This window comes from Hippoglossus stenolepis, chromosome 3 (genome assembly GCF_022539355.2).
Source record: "Hippoglossus stenolepis isolate QCI-W04-F060 chromosome 3, HSTE1.2, whole genome shotgun sequence".
NCBI lineage: Eukaryota > Metazoa > Chordata > Actinopteri > Pleuronectiformes > Pleuronectidae > Hippoglossus > Hippoglossus stenolepis.
In genome coordinates, this window is record NC_061485.1 from 11761998 (window position 1) to 11785367 (window position 23370).

General features: G+C 40.9%; 2 protein-coding genes across 4 annotated transcripts in view; both read left to right on the forward strand.

The window, feature by feature from the left end:
- The window catches only part of syn2b (synapsin IIb), a 77059-nt gene extending 71258 nt beyond the window's left edge, over positions 1 to 5801 (forward strand). For 2 of the 3 annotated variants that reach the window (XM_035152303.2, XM_035152301.2), the window contains exons 12-13: positions 2539 to 3457; positions 3821 to 5801. In XM_035152303.2, the coding sequence (XP_035008194.2) occupies positions 2539 to 3457; positions 3821 to 3974 (1073 nt within the window). In that variant the 3' untranslated portion in view covers positions 3975 to 5801. The remainder of the gene's footprint in view (positions 1 to 2538; positions 3458 to 3820) is intronic. The other variant, XM_035152302.2, reaches the window with a different exon arrangement.
- Positions 5802 to 9913: 4112 nt separating this feature from the next.
- Positions 9914 to 23370, forward strand: part of pparg (peroxisome proliferator-activated receptor gamma) — a 31274-nt gene continuing 17817 nt past the window's right edge. Inside the window, exon 1 of the mRNA XM_035152543.1 lies at positions 9914 to 10035. Within this exon, the coding sequence (XP_035008434.1) occupies positions 9927 to 10035 (109 nt within the window). The 5' untranslated portion in view covers positions 9914 to 9926. The remainder of the gene's footprint in view (positions 10036 to 23370) is intronic.

Here is a 23370-nt window from a genome sequence, read left to right on the forward strand (position 1 = left end):
TAGTGCTGCTGACAAATATCCCAGATTGCCGTCACAAGTATAATTAAAATTATGTTTGTTATTCTGGGGAATTTTACAAATAAAGGGAAATACACTCACTCACTTTCTTGTCAAGAGTTAGGTGAGAAGATTGAGACCCATCTCAAGCCTGTACGGGGAAAAAATTAAGCTATAGCCAGTAGCTGTTAGCTGAGCTTAGCATAAAGACTGAAAACTGATGGGAACAGTGGCTCTGCACCTCTAAAGTTAAAAAGTTAAATCCTGTTTTCTTGATGCATATGAAACAGAAGTTAAAAAATGACACGTGTAGTGTCATGCATGGAGGCACATCTCCTTCTTAAAACCACAATATGTCATTTTTACACTTTAGCTTTTGTACAAATTAAAACAGAATTAATCAGATAGAAATAAAATGTGTGAACTTGCACTTTTCTGTCACCTGTGGACAAAGCTAGATTTCTAGCTACGAACTGCAGCCTCACCGTACAGACACGAGCGAGCTTTCGATCCTCTCATTGAACTCCGGGCAAGAAAATAAATAAGTGCATTCCTCTAAGAATAAGAGCAGTTTGTATTTCCTCTGCATCCTTATCTCTGTTCCCTGATAACGAATGGCCATTAGCATCACCTCTAACTAATGCCCTGCTATCATGTGGTCATGTGGCCTTGTCTCTCTTCAACTTGTGACCTGCACTTGGGTTAATAACATTTAAATATACAGTACAGTGCACTTAACTGCAGCCATAGCTTCTGTGTTAGTGCGGTGACGTTTGTGCTCAGGGCTGACGTGTTGAATCCGACTATGCTAAATTTACAAAGCCATTATTAGTGGAGTTGCACTGTTTACCAGTGAGTGTGTGTTTGCACGTTTGCTCACTGGTGTTTTTTTCATTTTACATGGATGTGTGCAAATGCCTGTACTCCATGTGATGTTGGTGCTGGTCGCTCTAGAACTGCCAGCATTTTATGTTTGACAGGAATTATTAGAGACAACCATGATCGCAGGTTAATATATTTGAATCTAAAATAAACTGCAGCAGATTAGAAAAATTGAAAAATTCACATCAGTGGCACATTATGTGTTTATTTATAGATGGATGTTCTCATTTTTCTGCCTAGAAATGTAAATTCTTAAACGTTTTCCTTGTGGTTATTGTGTAAAGGCTTGGTCAGCTCAGTTTGCTTCTGTGGTTGACGCTTGGCTTTTCCTTTTTAAATCCTTTTTAAAAAATCCCTCCCTCTGTCAAGAAACAAAGCCTCCTTTGCAGAATCTGAATGTTTTGTGAGTAACTGCTTGGTGTCATCTGTGGTTTTATATTAAACTTGTAGTTCTCTGTTATATTTCCTGAGACAAAGCGAAGGGGCTTTATGTGGTTCACAAAACATATATTGCTGTACAAGAAAAGAAGCATCTTTTTCTTTCTCTGCACGATCACTCCTTATTTGCTTGGATCCAAACCATTGAGTTAACATTTGATCTTCATTTCAATTCTGTATGATTAAGTCTTTCCATTTCAATATTCCCTGTTTTATGTAAAGAGATGTTGTTTAGATCTGTGTCCTCAGATAAAACAGTTGCAGATTCATAGATTTATAAGCAACATAGATTTATAAGCAAACCATCTCCAACCAAACTAAAATAACATATAATTCAGTGTTTGCATCCAAGCAAATGTTTTTACTGTGTCACCCTTTCCAAATTATGTTTGTACAAATGCTATTTTCTTTGATTTTTATGCCTCGTGAGTCCCAAGCAACTTTTGGGACGCTTAATGACAAACTGATCAAACGTAAGACTCATGGTCATTTAGCTGCCTGACAGTAATGACTCTGTAACAATGTCTGGGATGAATTTTCATGAAAGTCCTTGTGGTAATAAAACATCTAAATTATAACCTTTTAAAATATGCTTTAACATGTGATTTAGAAAACTGACCATAGTCCTGCATCCAGGAAAGTAAATGATCAGCCATTGAAAACTCATCCCTGCCTCGTCATTGCTCATGTAGCATGTATAATCACTTGTTTCTTTTGTGCCTCATGATGAGTTGCTGTGCTGCCTGTGTTTCTGAACTGTTTTATTCCAATTATCGCCTTTTGTTGTTTTCTGTTTCCCTCCTCTTCCCTCTGGGTGCCTCTCACTGTCTCCACACTAACTCCTAACGTGCTCCACTAACACTTTGCATGTCGGGCCAGTTGCCATGCCTCCTAACTGTTGATCTGCTGCTCCCTGCTGGTGTCTGCAGCACAAACATTCAGAGGCTGCTTCGCTTCAGTCTGTTCTTGACAGATGAGTTGGGTTTTTTATGAATGTGACAGGTCTTAATGTGAATGGGCATGTTTAGACCCAAGCTCAGTATCTGTATCGTGTTCTGCTTTGGTCTCAGTGAGTGTCACAGGTGCTTGGTTTTCTAACAGGTGCTACATTTAAAATAACCTTTTCTTTTCTTTTTGCATTTTTTTGCTTTCCTTGCCTCTGTGTGTTACATATGGTTATGGACGGAAATCTAACATAACTGTCATATCTCCATCATCTAGGTGCACCAGTGAAATCAAAGAGTGTGGACCCATCATCAGAGTCAGCGAAGAGAGCATCTGAACCAGCGCCAAAGCCTGAGCAGGCCCAGAAACCTGGTCCAGCTCAGAAACTAGCTCAGGCTCAGAAGCCAGGCCCGGTCCAAAAGGCCGCCTCAGTCACAAAACCTCCAGTGCAGAGGCCTCCGCCGATGACGAGAGCCCCATCTGTCACAAGGCCAGCCCCAGGTCCTGCTTCCACCCCAGCCAAAGCTTCACCACCATCCCCAGCTAAAGCAGCAGCAGCAGCTGCGGTAGCCCCAGGCTCTCCCCCAACCAAAGCAGCCAAAGCTCCAGCTCCAGCCTCCGCTCCAGCCCCAGCCCCAGCTCCAGCCCCAGCCCCAGCCCCAGCCCCAGCCCCAGCTCCAGCCCCAGCCTCTCCCTCACACTCAGCCTCAGCTCCAGCCCCAGCCTCTCCCTCGGCCTCAGCTCCGACAACAGAGCAGCCCAAGCCCCAGCCTCAGGGCTCCCCATCCCCAGCCCCCGGCAAACCAAAAGAGCTGCCCCCCAAACCCACACCACCTGCAAAGCCCATCCCACCTGTACGCAGGAATTCAAGGCCTCAGCTCCAGCCAAAGCCACAAACCCCACCTCCTCCCAAAGCTTTACCCAAACCCCAGCCCGCTGCACCGGCCCCGGAACCCACTCCGGCCTCAGATGCTGCCCAGGCCTCGGCTTCTGCCCCGGATCAGTCCCCAGCCATAGCCAGCCAGTCCCCGCCTAGTGCGCAGTCTCCAGCTAAGGCTCAGCCCCAGGCCAAGCTGGCCTCTCCTTCTGCAGACCCCGAGTTTGACCCATTCGAGGCAGCTGCGGCCCCCGATGAGTCCGAGGACCCAATGGAAGAGCAGCCAGCTTCCCAGCAGAAGACCCATCCTCTGCTGAAGTAAGAGCCACATTATCAGAGCACCGGTGATAATGCAAAGACACGCGGGCCCTATTTTGTGGTTAGGATACAAAAAGAGAAAGATCATTTGATTTTGATGACATAACACAACTATTCACAACACCTAAATTGTCACTAATGTCTTTTAAGTGTCTTAAATGTAACAGTCAAGTTGGTAACTATTTGAAAATAATTGTAATGTTTCTCAAGACCTCATACACATTTCCTTGTGTGTCTTTGCTCCTCAGTAGGTCCCTCAGTAACGATTAATACTCACACACCCCTCTCTCCCTTCCTTTACACCTTATTTCTCTCATCATCTCCTCCCCTCCTCCCTCTCTTCCCCATCCTCCCTCTCCCCAGTAAGTCACAGTCCCTGACCAATGCCTTCAACGCTTTCAGCGACTCCTCTTTCTTCCGCGGGGTCTCGAGCTCCGGAGGCGACGGCCAGGAGGAGGCAAAGGCAGAGACCATTCGCAACCTCCGAAAGTCCTTCGCCAGCCTTTTCTCTGACTAGACACAGCCAACAACAACAACAAAAAACATAGTCAGCCCCTCGCTGCGTCTGGCCCCCTCTTTTACCTTTGGCCAGCCATGACTCGATTGACAGTAAATGTGAACCAGTCTGAGATTAAAATCTGTGTGTTAACTGTTCTGTATTCCCTTCGCCCCCGGTCCCTCCTCTCCTCCTCCACTTTTCTCTGTGTGAGTAACAGTGAGGCCTGCTGGGTAGGATGTTCAGTGAAATGATGACTGTGCCAGTCATTGGACTGAAGGAGTCACGTCATTGAATAGATTAGATTGACTGGAACGAGAAAATGTTTATTTTTTTCCGGAGCACACCTAAAGAATACTTTCAAAAATATATATAAGGTATATTATTCTCGACTACAGATGGGATGTACATACAGTATATATATACAGTAAATAAATATAAACGTATAACTATAAAGGGAGAAAAGCCAATACTTAATAAAAAAAAAAAGACCAATAAATCCAGTGACATTTTTCAGTTAGCTTCCGTCAGTGGCATAACTCTTTCACTCATTGGCTGGATTTATACACATTTTTAAAAAATAATCAGATATTTGATTGTTTACCCTTAACACACACAGTGAATTGAGTTGCGTCACTAAGTGAAATTGATCGTGTTAATCCAGCCCGTCTCTCTGGTCCTTGGACTCGTCATCGCTGCCCCCACACCCCCCACCCCCTTTTTTTGTCTCTGAAGTTTGTTGTCGTCTGAGGGAGCTGGAGATCCGTGTGTGTGTGTTCATCAGTGTTCAGTTGTTATGCATGGCTCCTCCAAGTGGTTCGTGTGACTTTGGAGCAGAAGGCAGCTCCATCAGTGTTGAGTTTTTGCCCTCCGTTGCCTCTCGCTCTCTCTCTCTCTAGATGTTGTAGCCTTATTGTGAACAACTCACAGCTCCGTTTGTTAGTTGTGCAGATCTGAGTCAATGACGGCTTGCAAATCCATTCATTTACCTGACTTAGAGAACGACCGAAGGCGCGATCGATCGCCGCCTTGTTAGTTAGTGGGTTTGTTCCAAATGTGCCAGACTGAGTAAATCAATCCTTCAAGGTAAATGAATGCATTTTCAAACAGTCACTCGTGTCTGTTGCTGTGACTGGTGATTTCTTGTTTCACCTCTGTGTAGATCTATCAACAGTATTGTACTTTGTTGATTATTCTCATAAAAAGACATTGAGACAGTAGTGCAATAACACCTCGACATGACTGTTGAGCACTGTCAACCTGTTATAAATATAGATATGACCATCCGTACATACAGGACCTGTGTATCTGTTAAAAACCTTATTCCTACATTGCCCTTTAAGATTCCTTTCAGTGGCGACTCTCCAGGTTGCTTTTTACTGCCGTTGGATTCCAGGGTTTAGATTAATATGCCATATTACAGTGTTGAATTTTCAGGACTGACTTTAAGGCAACCTGGAATAAACCCGCCCGAAACTTTACTGGTCTTTCTCGGTTGCGTTGCTGCATTTCAAGTCCATATGTGTAGAAACTATTTAAAAAATATATCAATCTCAACACGTAACAACTGCATATCAACCTCTCTGCTTCTCCATCATTAGTACTTTGTTGCAAGTAAATTAAAACATATTGTATTTGTATTTATGAACGTGTCATCTCAGGAGTTTATTTTTTGTAATATATTAACGGATTTATTTTTTTGAAGTCCCATATTTATGGTATAGTATATTCTTTGTTTTGTATTGTGTTTTTATTTGTAATGCAATACTGCTTTGCATGATCTGGTGACTAATAATGTATTTTTTTTCTGTACAGATAAAAAGTTAATAAAGATGTGGTTCCATCATTTCACTGATTCACAAAGTGAGATCCTCGATGGCGACAGTAGCTTTTGATCAAGGGACAGTTTGTATTAAAGGGGCTCGGTATCAGTTTTACACAGCAACTACAATTGTATTCTGTCGAGTGTATAACTCCACCGAGGCCCAACAGTCTCCTGAAATTAAAACTAGCCTTATAGTTCAGGCCACATTATATTTCTCAGCTACACATTGGTAGCAGTTACAGGTTTCTAGGTCTTGTTGTTACCATTTTCCAGCCGCGGAAAAAAGCCTACACCCTTATGAAACCACATTTAAATCCATTAGATCCTGATTTTCTTTAGATTCTCAAGCACTCATTAAACACACTCAATTGCACACACTGATATGACAGAATTTTGTCATCAAGATCCATGAATCATTCTTTGGGAAATCAATTAAAATGTTGAAGAAACAGCCCATATATCTTGCAATGTTACAGAAAGTGAAAAAAAACTAACATCCTGGATTCACCCTGTGATCCAGATCCACACCAACATTGAATAATACGTTTCGTGGAAATGTGTCCGGTAGTTTTTGCATAGTCCTGCTAAAAAAGAAATGAACAAACAAACAGATGAAAACACACCTTCCTTGCCGAAGGTGATGAAAGAATGAGGAAGAAGCTGGACATATTTACATCAGTATTTAAATGTTGAGATCGAGGGTCATCAACACCTGATTGGATGGATTCTCTTAATGCGAGAGTCCTGCTGTGTCATTGTCAAAGTGACATCATCACTCTAATGTCTCACATTTAGATATAGTCTCTTTAATCGTGAATGGATGGGTTGGACTGGCTGTGCTGAACCAGCAGATGGCACTATACACATGTGGAAATACTGTGCTGCATAATTTGTCATCAGTTAAGATCTGTAAAGCATTTTAAATGAGACAAAGCTTGGACACATAAAGGTATAGGCCCTATTATAATTGTTATTGTTATTATTATTAATTTTATTATAACTAATAAAAGGCGATGACAGTGATGTCATAATGATTATTGGAACCGTGATAAACACACATGACAATCTGTAACATGACACTGATCTATACAAACACTAATCTATGATATGAAGTCAACAACATTATAGTTTATAATATATATATATACACACACACACACACACACACATACATATATGTGTGGCGAGCATTTTCTCTGTCATTACTGCACACATTGTGTTCAAAGTGTGTATTGTATCTGAATGTGTGTTTGTGTTTCACATTATCTGTAATGGCAGAATACAGAATGTCTTAAGCATTTTTATTTTAGGATTAATTCAAATACCTCATGATGAAAGTGCTTTTCCTATTTATACAGTAAAACAACAAATGCATGCATGCACACACACACATACACATACGCCGCTCAGTTCTCAGTCCACTGGAACACCCGTCAGTAGAGATCTGTGGGAACATCTCTGTCACTCAGCTCATAGGGACGTGCACGTGGGCGGCCAACGCACCAAAACAAGCCTCATCGAGCCAAACCCTGTTTTTCTTGGTGCTCTTCCCAACCAACTTCATTACATCCTGATTCAGTTTGTTAATCTGCCAATATACTTGAGGATGGAGAATCATCTCGGTCTATCTCCTGGTGCCGAGCATCGTCGCTGATGCTGATTCTGAATAACTTGCTCCCCTCCTATAGTCCTCAAACATGTCATGTCAGTTATATACTGTATCTCTATTAATCACTAGATCAGTGGGTGAGAGTCTTGAAAAGGCACACGAGTGCTTTGACAATGAGGACTTTCAGAAAGCAGAACTCCAGTCTGCTGGGACTCCGCTGTGTAAACAGTCAGACATGATTGCTTCGTTTTGTTTGTGACAGCAAAAATCTCAAGGGCATCATTTCCTATTTAGCTCAGCACAAAGAAATTGTGCGTGGGGAGGACGATCATATATCTGAGAGACAGAGTGCGTCTGTAGGTCTGTGAGTAAGCAGCTGACTTAGTTCATATAGTATCGAGTTATGATGGAGCAGATGAAATCAAGCTGCACAGTGAAAGTACCATAAATTAACTATATTTACATTTAGCTTCTTTTAAAACAGCGAGAACATATGGTAACTGCCTGAACTGTGTGCTGCATAGGGTTTCATGACTTTTGCAATTTAATGCTGTAAAAAAACTAGTCGATAAGCTACACACACAAGTAAATGTGAAAATACTGAAATGTGACGATTCATGTTTTAAGAGCAAACTTTTTCTTGGCCTGGAGCAGTATCTTTACGTTACAACTCTCTCTACAAGACGTCGTCCATATTTGCAAACCTTGTGGTTATGAGGGTTAATCAATTCAGCTTGACCTAAATTCAGAGTTCAACAGTAACCAAACAAATACTACAAATACGTGGCTTTAACATGATTTTTCCTGAGTTTAACGGCAGTAAATCTGAACTGTCTGAAAAGAGCAATCCTAGCACAAAGATCTGAAACAGGGAGACAAGACCTGTCCTGCACAAAAATACATGTTGCTCAGGATTCACTGTTTTAATAGCAGAATATTTCTTGGCCAGGAGCAGTTAAATTACTGTGTTCCAACATTTCTAACTATCACTTTCAGAGTTCAGAGGAAATCAAACAAATAACACAAATATCAGGCTGTAACATGAGGGAATCCTGAGTTTAAATGAAGTAAATCAAAACGAAGAGCGAGTTCAGCACCGAGACTTGAAACATAAGGACTCACCTGTGATTGGTCCTCATGTAAACTGCGGTCATGTGGTCCATCGTTTGTGAAAACCCGGTCACAGCAGCCGCACTTTCAAAAAAGATTGCACATCTATTTGTGGTCTTACGGTACAGGTCCTTGGATGGACGATTGATTTGATAATGGAATGAAATATTATCTATGGTTTTTATAAAAATTAAAGGGAAAGTTGGCTACTTTTTCATTGTGGCACTCATAAAAATAAAAACATTTGTTATAGTGCCATAGTGAAAAAAAAGAAGCCAAATTTGTCTTAAATTTTCTTAAGATTTCTACAGTAAAATCTTCTGAAACTTGACACACAGAGGTGAAATATCTGTGTCACCTGAAATATATATATATATATATATATATATATATATATATTTAATAGGAGCAAGTTCTGAGTGTCATAATGAAAAAGACTTGAAACAAAGGGCCACACATTAAAATCCATAATGTCGAGACTTTAACTTTTTTATCTAATTTGATTAACTTGTACAAATACTGAAATGTAAACGTGACAACTCACTGTTTTAAGGGCGGACCATTTCTTGGCCGGGGGGAGCAGTGGAGTTACAGCTCTCCCACTGGAAAATATTGTTTGTGCAAATTATTGCGCTAATAAATGTAGCATCAGATTAAATTAAAAAATAAAATTCAGAAATGATCAGCAGATGATTCTAACACGAGACAGAGAAAAAACCCTGATGAAGTCAACCAGAGGTGTGGAGGGTAATTTGATTCCTCCGCGTGTGTCCTCAGAATCCCAGAGAGAGAGAGAGTGAGAGAGTAACACACACACACACACACACACACGCGCACACACACACCACACACACACACACACACACACACACACACACACAGTGAACAGCAGCATGACGACCACAAACCTCCGCAGCGAACACACCGGAGGACCCCTCTGACACCGCATGTGAGTCCGCTGCAAGAGGCGAGGAGCCGCGGAGCGAAGACTTCTCACAGCCGAGGAACAACAACAAGAAGAAGAAACGGAGGAAGGAGAAGAAAGCGTTTGAAAACACAGCGAGTTGTGTGTGTGTGTGTCTCCTCAGGTCAGTCACCCTCCTCCTCTGAGTGTGTGTTTACCACCTTTAAAACCCTTCTTCTCCTCAGTCCAGACCGAGTCTGCTTTTCACAGGTTTTTTTACCAAAGAAACATTTCTCATTTCTGACATAAAGTAATCCCGCTTTCTGACAGAGAAATTACAACTCGTCAGAAATTAAACCTGTCATGTTGTCTAAATGTTGGCGGGCACACTTACCGGATGTGCCATCTTCTTAAGGTGGACACCTCTTTTTTTTTTTTGACAGGCTGCCAGTGGCGTACAGAAGGGGTGGGTGGTGGTGATGATGGGGGTGCGGCCACAGGACTGTCAAAGTGGCACCCAGTCAAATGTCGGTCGGTATTTGTGTCTGCGGGCCACGCGAGCACGAGCGTGACTCTGACATGCAAACGCCAGGCGCAGATTTTTACCATCAGAGCGGTCACGGTATTTTCCCAGGTGAGTGTGAGACGCCGCGGGGGGGCTTTGATGATGAGCAGTCACGGGGTTTCGACTTGCTGTGTATAAACACACTTTCAGGGTTTTTAATTTTTTTGGTGTCATGTGAGGGGTTTTGACGACATTGCACAAGACTCAGGCAGCACTGTGTTTTTGAATTCTCTGGGAAAATGTTACTCGTGACTCAGCAATAATGCGAACACACATGCACACACACACTAACAGGCGCCCGGGACAACACTGATCCGTGGCTGAGGTTTGCTGATGTGTGACTCCTCTGATTGCTGTTGTGAACGGTTTAATGGCCTAATCTTGTTTTATCGTGATCAATGAGGTTGTTGTCCGAGACTCAGACCGTCACTGCCAACAGTTCAGTTGAGTTCATATAATCTGTCGTCGACTTCCATTCATCTCTTTGTATAATCTGAATGTAAATAACCACAGTGAGCAGTCGGGGACATGTACAGAGGATATTGTGGCACATCGAAGCAAAACGTTTTTACATTTAAGTAATTTCGGTCTTTTTTTGCTCGTGGTGGTAACTGTGTTTGATTCAGATTTTTTAAGACTTGATGAATCATGGAGTTTAGTTTTTTGGCTGTTTGGTTCACAGCAATTACTTTCCAATAAGTTCACTATTTTATTTAAAAATATATACTTTATATATGAGTTTAAATCTTGGCTTGAGAAATACTCTATATCCTTCACCACTACGTCTGTTTTTATTTTTTTCAAACTTGATGTTATTGTGGGGATGCAGCTGAAAGCTCAGGCAGTACAACATTATCACAGAATAATAAACATATATGCAAAGGTCACTGCGATAGATTATCTCTTTCAAGCCAATGGAAAGTCTCAGCAAATTTATTTCACTGGGAACTAGTTTCCAGGTAATGTAAAGTACACGTTCTGGGTGGTAAACAAGCTAAAATGTCCCGAACCATGTTTGGTTTTTCAGTCATGTCTCTTTCTGTCTTAACCAGCATCATTTACAGAAGTAAGGATGCTCTTTTATTTTGAAAACAACCCAGATCTTTGAACACATGACAGAAAAAGGGAGGAAATCATTATCAATTATTTGTTCACATATTATTTAGAGCTACGAGTTTCACAGATTATACCATAATGACTTTTATTCATACATTATCAGCTGATTCTTTTATTTGTTAATTCTTTATCAGAATTTGTCATAGGTGTTAAGGTCGTTTAAGGTTAAATGGTCATCACCAATAACACAGCTATTTTAAAGAAGCAGGTTTTATGACAAATTTGTGGTTGAGAAATAATCTGTTATGGAGAAGTTGTGAAAAGTCAAAGAAATGTGTCATAATGTCATTTCTCTTTCACATTTAAGTTGAATATGTGAAAGTTGCTAAAATAAGGTATAATTGTTTGGTGTGTATTTCCAAGTGTGCATTTTGACAGTTGAGTTTTGGATCATTCATGTAACAAAAGTAGAAATGGTATAAAATCTCAGAAAAATCAGTCACAGCAAAATATATCCTCTGTAAAGTCATCTCGTCACCTCTGCCTGAGCTTCTTAGTGTGACTGCCTGACTGAGAGTATTGATACAGCACCAGTGAATAATTATTGCTTATCAAGTTATATAATTTCAAAAGGTGTGTGCGTGTGTGTGTTTGTGTGCGTGTGTGTGTGTGTAAATGCCTGAGACAGGGTCGGACTTTGCTCTGTTGTTATAAATGATAAATGAAAGGAGTGTCGCAAGATTGCGTGCTATGTTTATGTTGTCCCTCACACGGCCTGAAAGTCATGTTTAACTCTTTGTAGACGGCATACTTCCACACAAAGCTGAGTTTGAGCCGGGGATAAAGACCTGTGAAGCTCAGGGGTTTTTAAAGAAGCTTCTACGACACGATTTTTTCTTTATTTTTGAACATTTGTGTGGATTAAAAAAAAAAAAAAAATCAAAGGAGCAGTTGTTGTTCTTCTTAGCAGTTATTTGTAGGGGCTTTAAGAAGTTATGTATAACAAGAGCTGAACATCATTTTAATGTCAATGCCAGTGCTCCAGTTCAGCCCACAGATAGTTAACCCCCTTCACGCTGCCGACATCCTGTTTTCTTTACTATATAGTTCAGCTTTTTCGTATCGTTATGTTGAGCGTTTTCAGAAAGCCCACCTATGATTCGGTTCTATCAGACATTGTAGTTTAGTCATAAGGTTATCTATTTGTTTTTCTGTAAATTAGGTGTAATTATTAACTTCAAGGCCGATCATTTCACAATTTACTATCTTCTCACAGCGGCATTTTCTTTTAACAGCAAACAAACATGGCTCGCACGCAGGTTGTTTGCTGAAGAAAAAAATCAGCTCCACCGGATAATCTTTTATGTCTCCATCGCACGCCGTTAGATCACAATATCCTCAACCTTCCTTTTTTACTGTGTCTTCCTCGATCCATGTAGGGATTTTAGAATCAGGACTTTTTCACACTGATTATTTTTTGCAGTATTCTAGACCTAGACATTAAATCCAGCCATTGAATAGTCGAGAAGTCAATAAACTGGAGAGGGAGTTCAACAAATTAAAATTTCAACTTTTTCTTAACAGCAGTAACATTTTAAAGTAGTTTAATTAAAAACATTTTTCTTTCTATATTACATTGTTTTATTGTTGGTTATTGCTGCCAAAAGGCTCCACATAGTATCATACAGGATGTGTTGCTGTTCTCTGAACACTGACACGATGTCAAACCAAGGAAACACTTCAATCACAGCCACATTTGCCATCTGATAAGTGACTCACGTTCAGTGTTACATCAAAGCAAATGTTCAGTTCTCACCTCTTTACATTCTGTATTAAACGCTGTTTTACTGGATGAGGGAAAAAATGTTTATGCAATGTCTTGACTGATTGCTCTTAGGCCATGTTCACGATTATTTCATGACATTTAAAAACACATCTATTTCTCTACCATTCATAGTAATAGTAATCGGCATTTTTCATGCCGAAAAACCTGAATTTTCCCAAAACAATGGCACTTATACGTAGCACCTGGGTGCTATGTTTAATCAATATGAAGAACCCAGTTTTTTCAGTTTTCCTCTTTTGTCAATAAAGAAATAAGTTAGGTTGCAAAACGTTCTCAAAGCTTTTATCATGATTGCTGGCACAATAGTGGGAGATTTGGCCTATAGAGGATGTTGGTAGGAATGGGGTCCGGTGGACATTTAGTAGGGCCCCTACAAGTCTGGTCTTTTGATACCTCACTTGCAGTAAGTCATTGACTGGGGGAGACAGAGAGGGACATTTAGAATTCTACATGTTAGGCTTTTTGTTGCGTTGAGTAAGGAAGGTGGTGTACCATTGATCAGAGAATCCAGTGAACGGTCTAATTAAAGTCTGGTTTATACGTTCCCCAGCCTCAGTGAGAGGGCGTCCTTGACCAAATAAGACCTATTGTCTCAGAGTGGTTCAGAGAATAGGCTACTGATGGCCTCTGGATTTTCAATATGCCATATCAGGCAAGTCTGTATCTGATTGAGGAGGATTGAGTAATGTTTTGAAGGTGTAAAAAGATTTCCAAGTATCTCTTTTACTGCTGTTGGCTCTGTTTTACTGCTGTTTTTAAACCTGTGTGGGAGAGTCTGATAACCCTTCAGCAGGGTAACCGGATCAGTATGCAGCTTCTGCATGATATCAATCAACAATCGGTGAGTCAGGTGAGGGCAACCAGGTTTTGTGAAAAGAAACTCTGTGCCCTCTTTGACCTTTAGTGAGTGCGACAAAAGGAGGAAGAGCAGAGGCAGCCACTGTGCAAAAATGGATAGGAGACAGGCTGTGAAGATTTTACTCACCAGGTGAACTCCTGCAATCTGGAAACTCTAAGAATATTTAAGCTGAGAAAGAAACTGAAGCGTTCAGACAATCACACAGGTTTAAAAAAAAAAAAAAAGCCTCAGGTCAGACAAACTTGGAAGAGAAAACAAAGGTGAACAGTGGAAATATTACCCAATCATTTCAGGTGCGATGGCGTTTGGGTTTAATGCCAAATACAGTGGTGTACATAATCTGTTTTTAACTGTTGGATGATTTACAAACTCAGACTTTGTTGTAACAATGTCACCATGTTTTCAGATGGTAGCGATTACTTCAGAGTACAATAGCACATCAGAAAGAAATCGTCACCACTTATATAAAAATAGAGCCCGAGGTGGAATAAACCAGAATTATCCTTTAATAGAAGTCTTAAGATTTGGTTTTAAACTCAGGGCCCCCAACATATTGCAGGACCCCGATCAGGAAATGAGGCAGGACTCATTGTAAGACCCAGTTCATTTCAGCTACTGTTCTGATTCACTGGTGCATCCTCCCAAACAAATTCAAAAATACTCTAATAAAAAGTATTTTTTCCTTCAATGCACTTTCACATAGATATTATTCAACAGACAGTAGGGAAATCCAGTAACCTTTGTCCTAATTTCCCTTTTAGAAAGATGTGGGAGCAAAAGTCATCTCTTTAGGTCAAAGCCAGATTCTCTAGCAGGAAGGGAAGAGTGACTCAGACATGTGCACAAGGTTCTCCATTGGTTAAACCACTGAGACACTGCTTGACACATCACTTGGGACAGTTTAAGTCTTGATGGGGATGTTGTATGATGAGTGTAATCTTCCCCCTCAAGTTGAAATTAGTTATTAATGGTAAATACCAAATGACCATAGCAATGAAACAGGAACAAAGACTGATAATAGCCTTCACTATTTATGGAAACTGTTTTTGTCGATGGTGCATTTATCTTTGTCATTAATTGTTTGATTAATAAGTCGACTGTGTGCTAGGCTGTGCCACCTTAGCTATTTGTCAACTGGTCCATTCTTGCATGGCCGTTTAAAATGATATCAAACAGAGGTAGTACTTGATCATCATTTTTAACACTGGGTGCTTTAATCGAGACAAATGTAGATGTTTGCGGTTGGAGACTTTTAATATTTGCAACTGTCAGCAACAACATATTTCTTTAACTCTAGCTAGCTAGTTATAGATGCTAATGTTACCTCTGGGAGTTGGTTAAAATGTCTGTCTGACTTTTTATTGGTTCAGAAACTGAGAACTATGCTTTCTTATGTATCAGTACTGGAGTTACTGGTGTTAACTTCCTTAAATCTAATGAAGAGCAGAACTCTGATAGCATTCAAGATCGGCTTATGCACAGCAGGGATGTTGTCGTCGGGAATGGGGCAACAAACTAATTCAGGTATGCTAACCCATTACCTTGAAAGTACTATGGCAGTACTACTACTGTTCAGTTCAGGGGGTCAACAGCAGTCAATTGTTGAGCCAACTCTGACACATATATTTCCTTGAACCTTCCTTTTCAAAACAATTCAATATCCGTTTTCTGCATACACCTTTCCCGGCAAGTTCCAGTACATTCTATGAAAGACTGGTACGTCATGTGTTGTTTTGTTATTGTCCAGCCAAACTGAAGCTGGGGGCGGCTCACTGTCATCTTTTCCTCTCTACTTTGAGGAACAGGGCATGAACCTTCCCACATTGTATGCTACCTCTCCCTCTTCCTACTGTGGAGTCCTCCTCTCCCTCCCAGTCTCCACCCTTTCTAAACCTCGTGTGTGAATGTGTATGATAATGTGTGCAAGCGTGTGAGACAAAGATAGATAGGTTTTGGCTTTGTTCTCTTGTCACAAATGGAAGGAGTGCCCCCGCACTGTGCTTTGTTTATGCTGTGAACACGTGTCCTCATGCATACGTGTGTGTGTGTGTGTGTGTGTGTGTGTGTGTGTGTGTGTGTGTGTGTGTGTGTGTGTGTGTGTGTGTGTGTGTGTGTGTGTGTGTGTGTGTGTGTGTGTGTGTGTGTGTGCGTGTGTGTGAGCGAGTGCGTGTGTGTGTCTGTGTGTTGTAGGCCTTGACAGCATGCACCACTCCTTACCCTTATCCAGCAAGGAAGCTTTTGAGGCTCAAGGGACTTGTCAACCATAAACCCATGACTATTTAAAGGAATTAGGAGAAAGTTCATGTCCTTAGATTATTGTGAAAACCACAGATTCCCAGAGAGCAACATATAGACACACACATATAGATAAATATGCTACAATAATAAGTGCTCTCTCTTTCCGTGTGTGTTTATATACTGACCTTCTTCAGTGTGTGTATGGCCTTGCCCATATCTCAGTTTCAATAGTAAGTCTATCTGTTCCAATGTGTTTAAATGCCCTTCTGTGTGGAAATATATGCAGCATCACTTGTTTGTGACCTTAAATGTGCGTCTTTGTTTGCAGAAAAGAGTTCGATATCTTTATTTACTAACCCCCAGAGTGCTGTTCAGCGGAGTTCAGTCCCCCTGTCCCCCTGTGATACAAAGCCCACCTCATGCTCCAGTCACAACATGATCCTGACTGCAGTGTTGAACACATCCTGAACATCAGTGTGTGCATGTACAGGTGTGTGTGTGTGTGTGTGTGTGTGTGTGTGTGTGTGTGTGTGTGTGTGTGTGTGTGTGTGTGTGTGTGTGTGTGTGTGTGTGTGTGTGTGTGTGTGTGTGTGTGTGTGTGTGTGTGTGTGACTCTGGTAAGCTCATTATTCAATCACGTTGACTAACAATGGATAATTACATTTTTACACAATGACCAAAAGACGGATTGACAGATTGATTAGTTAGATAAAACCTTTTTGTTTTAAAGTAGTTGCAGTTATGTTGTTAGTACAATATGTGGTGTTTCCTACATTATTACAATGAGCTGGGATCAGCTTGAAGCAGACACACACATTGTGATTGATGAGCTGATTATAAATATGTCTGGACTGATGATTGGTGCTCTCAATCGTTTGAAACATTTGATCAAGTTCAGGCTTATTAATGCTCAACACGTATGCAGAACCGGACGGAGCTTTCTGTCTGTTCTCTGTGTTCGTTTTTTCCATATTTGTGCATGTTTTCTGAAAGCTTACGGATATGGACGAAAACAGAAGAAATGGAGCAGAACCACAGGAAATCTGGGGGGGTAGTGTAGCTAATAGTTCAAGTGAGACGAGGAAGAAAATTCAACAATCGTGGAACTTTTTGAGAAGAGACTAAAAGTCGGTAAGAAACTACGGGCGTCTGTATGATGTTGCTTCGTCCAGGCGCAGGGACAAACAGACACTTTTGCCTCTTTCTTAAGATTTACATTATCAAAACCTCCTCCAGCGTCAACATGTTTGTTGTAACTCTTGTCTCTAGGCTGCCCACAAGTGGATGTATTCTTTAAAAACCAGGCCATCGCAAAGGACACATGAATGTATGTGGTCAATGATGGTTTTTAATGAATGCCGGAATGAGTAGGCCTGTTTAACCCCTTCAAATCTGGCCTTTTTCCAGGTCACTGCTCAAAGATTGCATGCTGAGAATGAGTAGAGTATATCTCTGCAACTACAGGGTCTATATGAATAATATTGGTATCTATATAAAGTGATATTTCTTCAGAGGTGTAAGGATTTGTGTTTGAGACAAAGTGAACACTCTTGGTTGAATAATATTAATTCAAACAATGTGAACTTGTGTGACATGACCTCACTCAACTAGTTCATAAAGTGTGCTTTCCTTCTCTTTAACCAATTGCTCAGGCAGACAGGCGTGTTGTTGAAATGTTCAGCTGACAGAGCTGACCAGCACAGTGTGGCCTGCCAAAGAAAACAGTCTCTCAATTGGCACTGTTGGAAGCAGGTGTAGCCAAGTATCTTTGTGCAATATGGGCCGTTTTACCACGTCCACCTGTGTGTTCTGACCACGAGACAGTTATCTGACCGTGCCTCATCATCAGACTGATTCTGACCTCATATAGGAACCCTGCGTCTTTCTTGGTGGCTCTGGTTCCCTTTTCCTCTCTAGAGGGCTGTAATGCCTATTTTCTGTCCCTCAGCATTCCACTCCACTGTCACCACACCACTTCCTTCTCTGCTCTGAGCAGGAACCTAAGGTTCTTGAATCTGGGAACTAAAGCCGAAGGAAAGAGCGGTCAAATCATGCTAATGCAACAGCCCTACTGATGGTATGACTGCTGATCTTTCCAACCGAGGTCAATCATCAGTACCCAAAATGTTGTCTCTGTTACAAGTGAATAATTGATGTCTTAGACTGTATCTGTGAATCACTGAGTCGGTCGGACTCTTCTGTGTTATTTCCCTTATGTCAGGGTCACCTTTGTCGCATCAGTTTTGCAGGTAAAAGTTTGTGCAAAGTTTGTGCAAGGAGAAACATCTCTGTTCTGGGAATGTGTGTGTCCTTACTGCTGATATTTATTGAGTACAATTTGAGATTGTCTGCTGGCTTACAGCCTAAACTGCTTTCTAAATTATTACCACTGCCAAAGAGGTTGTGTTTTTATTGGTGTCTGTCTGTCTGTCTGGTCATCTGTTTGTTCTGTCTGACTTGATTACTCAAAAACTACAGAACAGATTTCCAGGAAATTTTGTGGAGGAGTGGAGCAAGAGACATAGACAAAATGTACAAAACGTATTGTGAATGCGGGAAAATCTGACAAACATCTCTCGTATTGAGGTTGGAAATCGAAATCTACAAGAGACTGCTGTTTTTTTTACAATCAGGCTTGTGTTGTGTTGGTATTGCATAAGGTGGCAGGAGTGAGTGCGTCACTGCTGTCACACACTGAATGACTGAGAGGGGGGAGAGAAGTGCAACCAGAGAGGCATGATGAGGTCGCCTGTCACAGTGTAGCAACAGGAAATCATCTGCATCTGATGTCTACCACCTCACACACACGCACACACACACGCACACAACCACGCAACCATAAGCCGACTCTATAGCACACACATACAATAAACTTTGTTTATACAAAGGAGCACACATACACAAGTATTCCCTGTATAGTTATTCAGAGGTATACACACATTAAAATAATGAGGAATGAAAGACCCACACATACATGCACACAGGCACACACACACAGAGCACATGATAGTTAGCTGTCTGAACTTCTGCTGAGTCCAGACTCTGGTCGAGAGAAAATGTGTGTAGTTCTCTTTCTATCGGTCATCACTTCCTGAGGAAAAGCATGACACCACACACACACACACACACACACACACACACACACACACACACACACACACACACACACACACACACACACACACACACACACACACACACAAACGCACACACACACGCACATATACTCACAGTCTCTTCTCCCGTCATTATCACTTAGTTGCTGGTCACTGACACTTAACTACTCTGGGGAGAAACGGGGTGAGTGGACTGTCCTGCACCCTTTGTGTGTGTGTGTGTGTGTGTGTGTGTTTGATTGTTTTGTGTATGTGTGTGTGTGTGTAGCTGCCATTTAGTTCATTGCTCTGAATCAGTGCATGAGCTATAAGTAGCTACAGTGGAAGAGGTCAGTCTAATGTCACTGTACATCTGATAAAAACGCTTTAAGCTGTCAGATCACTGCGATGAATACATTTGTACATTTAATCTTGATGTCTGGTGAGTTGATTTTCTCTTTTAGTCGATTAGAGCAGACACCAGTGCTTATTACTGAGATACTGCAGGTCAGTCAGTTTTATTTGAGATGCAGTTTGTCCTCTGTCAGACAGTTAATCACTTCGTAAGCTGGGTTTTGTTTGCGAGATTACAGTAATATTGTGATATTTATTTAAACCAGCCCAAAAACCTGCTGTTCAGAAATTGTCTTTTTTTCCCCCTTTAAAGAGCAAAAACTTTATCAGTAAAGGGGTCATGTGATGTTGCTCCATTTTCTTCAGACGGTCTTGTCTTTTACTTTGTCTTCTTGTGTGTGTCTGTCTGTAAATGCACACACCATATCCTCTTTTTAAGCAGACACAAGTTGTTAAGACATATTATGTAACAATTCTTTTAACATGTCTAAAATAATTACACTGATGTTATATTTTTCGTTTTCTTATGTACTCACAATATTCTAAATGTTTTGAAAGATTTTCAAAACCAAAGAGATCCCCAATTTCATTCAAGGTGACGGGACGTTTAATTTTGGCCATTAGCATCATGTCCGCTATCCGTAGCTTCGTGGGTCTCTGTTGTAGCATCGGGGCCAAATGACGATAGCCAGTGAGCTGCTTTTTCCTTCCACTGTTTGTGTAGGTCCCTGGTAGTTATCACGATTATTCATTCCCGTTTGTGTGTAAGTCACGTCAGGTCGATTTTTCTGCAGTGGAAGATAGGAACTCCAATGATCCCACACTACTTTACGATGTCATAAAACTAGGTATTTTCCTATTGTTTTGATTTAGAGACCCCTAGTGGCCAAAGTTACATATTGTATGTTTAATTTGAAATTAATTAGTAATTAAATTGTAGGATTAAATAATATCCTGATTCAAACCTTAAAAGCATACATGTAAAACCCATAGATGGCTGTGGTGGGCACAGTTTCCTCAGTTTCTCCACCTCGATCTGACCTACAGTTGACCCAATGTTTGACCCACTTTCCTCACTTTTGAAGGTGAATAACAAAAAATAGACAAAAAATGTTGTCTGGCTTCTGTTTTAGTCAGAGCTGTACCCAGCCGACATAGACAGTGGTTTGAATCCTCCCACTGGGCCAATCTTTGAAGTTTTATGAGTAAAGTCGGCAACACTCAAGCAAGTGGGTTTTCAGACGCGAACCGACTCTCGTGTGTTTTGTTGAGAGGGCAGTTCAGACCTCTAACTGACACTGCAGGTGCCCTAGGTTTTCCATTCCTGTTTGATCTTGTAGGGGGAGGCCCGTGCAGCTACACTGTGGCTTCACGCAACCAAAGATTAAACAAAGTGCTAGTTTCCTGAAGAGTGAAGCAGGATGTCAGCTTTACAAAGCCTCCTCTTTCTCAGCTGAGCTCTTGTTTAATATTATATTTAGTCAATTCAGCTGCTGACAAATAAACCAGATCCTTACCACAGCAGCATGTGATTTTATTTTCCAGTATCCCACAGTTTCCCCTCGCAGGACTTACCAGGGTAAAACGTTTGCTTTAACTGCGCTTCATCTTTTCAAAGAAGATTGTGGGGGACGACAAGGCAGACGTGCAGGCGGGTACATCTTTGTGTTAGTCACTGACACTGAAACACATGCTGTTTTACATGAAGAGGTCAGGAAGTCACAGAGCTCTGCGCACACAATACACTCATTCATATACACAGGACAACTGTGATAATATAAATGGCTTCAGTGCAAAAAATGCTTAACTAAAGAGGGTAAATACTGACAACAGCAAGAATACTTTTCAAGTATTAGATCATCACTAAATATAGTTTTTCTTTTCCAATTAATTTCCATCAAAATAAGCTCAAAGATCAAAATACTGTGTATTTCCAGCAGTGCTTGTGATGGAGTGAAAGTCTGTTGTGCGATTGGTGGTGCCGTTCTCACCCTCCGACAGCGAGGACAGTTTTTATTGAAACAGAAAAGATAAGAGCGTTAATGCCTTTGAATGCAGCAGGACAGGTTCTGTCCTTTGTCTCTCACATTGCTAAATATACCAGACCAGCTACTATGTTGACTCCTGTCGTGTCCTGAGCTACTCCTCGCTCTGTGCGTTTTCGGCTCCTGACTGTAGAACGACTCCTGCTGTGTGGGAGTGAAGGAGAAGACGTGATGACAGCACTAGATATGTTTTCTGACTGCAGGGCTTGGTCATTCTGAGCTTTGTTTGCATTCCTTTTTTTGTTGAACTTCTGTTGAGCTGTGTTTTCCTTCTGAAGTACTTTTTTTGTATGCAACCTGATTCAATAAATTCAATTTAATTCCACATTCAAAGGTTCAAGAAAAGAAGCTCAGCCTCTCTCTGTGCTGTAATCTGATCCGCAGCCTTTGCTTCAGTCCATTTTGGACCGAGTCGTTGCCGTTGTGAGGAAATATGAACGTTAAAAAACATTTCATTCATTTTGCAACTTTGTCCCTGAAGGGAAATATTTCACATCTCTTTGTTTGACCTCTTGCTTCCACCGCTTTTTCCAGAGCTGCTGCTTTGTCAGGCTGTGAGAACAGCATCAATACCACTCTTTAAATTAACAGTGTAGGAATATAATTTCATTTAATAATCCAGGTTTTGTGTCACCTTGCACTTTACCTCTTGCCTCACCTGCACTATAAAGGGTAATAATTTATGTGTTACGTCACATTAGTGCTCTTCACTTATATGTACTTTTATGTACTACCCGGTTGATTCAATGCAGGCAATGTGAGTATAGTTGTTTTGTCTAAAACAAGTTTAAAACTATATTTACTTGTATAGACTGGATTAGTGCTCCTGGAGTGATTGTGTAGAGTTCACAATTCACAGTTCACATACAGTTCAGTATCGGTAGCACTTCAGTGGCTGTTGTAAAGGAGGCATTTTGTACCATGAGTGAAGATATGTGCATATTGAGTAATACCTGAGAAAAGGTGTGTGGAAAAATCAACGTGGTTTCTACTATTAATGTTGAGCTAATCTCACAAGACCCCTCTACTTGAGTTCTTGTCTTTATATAATCCCAAGATATCAGTATATTATACTTGAAGGTGATGTCATTGATGAGGATAAAAAAAGGTTATTTGCCTTGTCTCAATTTTTCTATATTTTTTAGACTGATAAACACAACTATGCAGCTAAATCAGTTGAGTTAATGTCACTTGCGATTTTTAAGTTGGAACATCTTGACAAAAGTACGTTTTGACAACTAAGTTTTAAATGGTATAACAAGTGGATAAAGGAAAAATGTAAGACCAGATTTCGAAACTTTCTGAGTCAATCGTTTTTTTCCTAGACTTTTTTTTAAGTAAGAACGACTTGTCAAATTTTACAGTGTGTCTGGAGTATTGGTAATTGGGTGATTCAGTTTTTTTTACATTATCTTGCCAGACCCGCCTGAAAGTTTGCCGTTGGCCCTTTGTTATTATGTCATGACTGAGGCAATAGCTGATAGAAAGTCCTCCTACACGCTGTAGTCTTACCTGGAAGACCAGTTCTGACATGTGGAAATCTGAGGAGAACTCTCACGCACACACAAACACACACACACACGTATGCACCCTCTCATATACACAATTATGCAAGCACAATCCACTGTGCATAAAACCTGAGTAATCATCTGTCACGTTTTATCATATCTGACAGTTTCTGTGCCCACACATTCACACACACAAACATGTTGATTCAGTGCTACACGGACAATCTCAGGAGAGAAATTACAGTACAAACTTGTTTCACAGTCGGTTATAACATCATTAATGCTGCTTGGTTTCACTGGCTGCTGCAGCTACCTTGTTTTTTTATTGTGTTGGGCTCAGAGCATGAATTTCCTGAGATCAGGGTTTTTTCTTAAAGCCTCTTGAGTGCCGTTTGATTTCTTG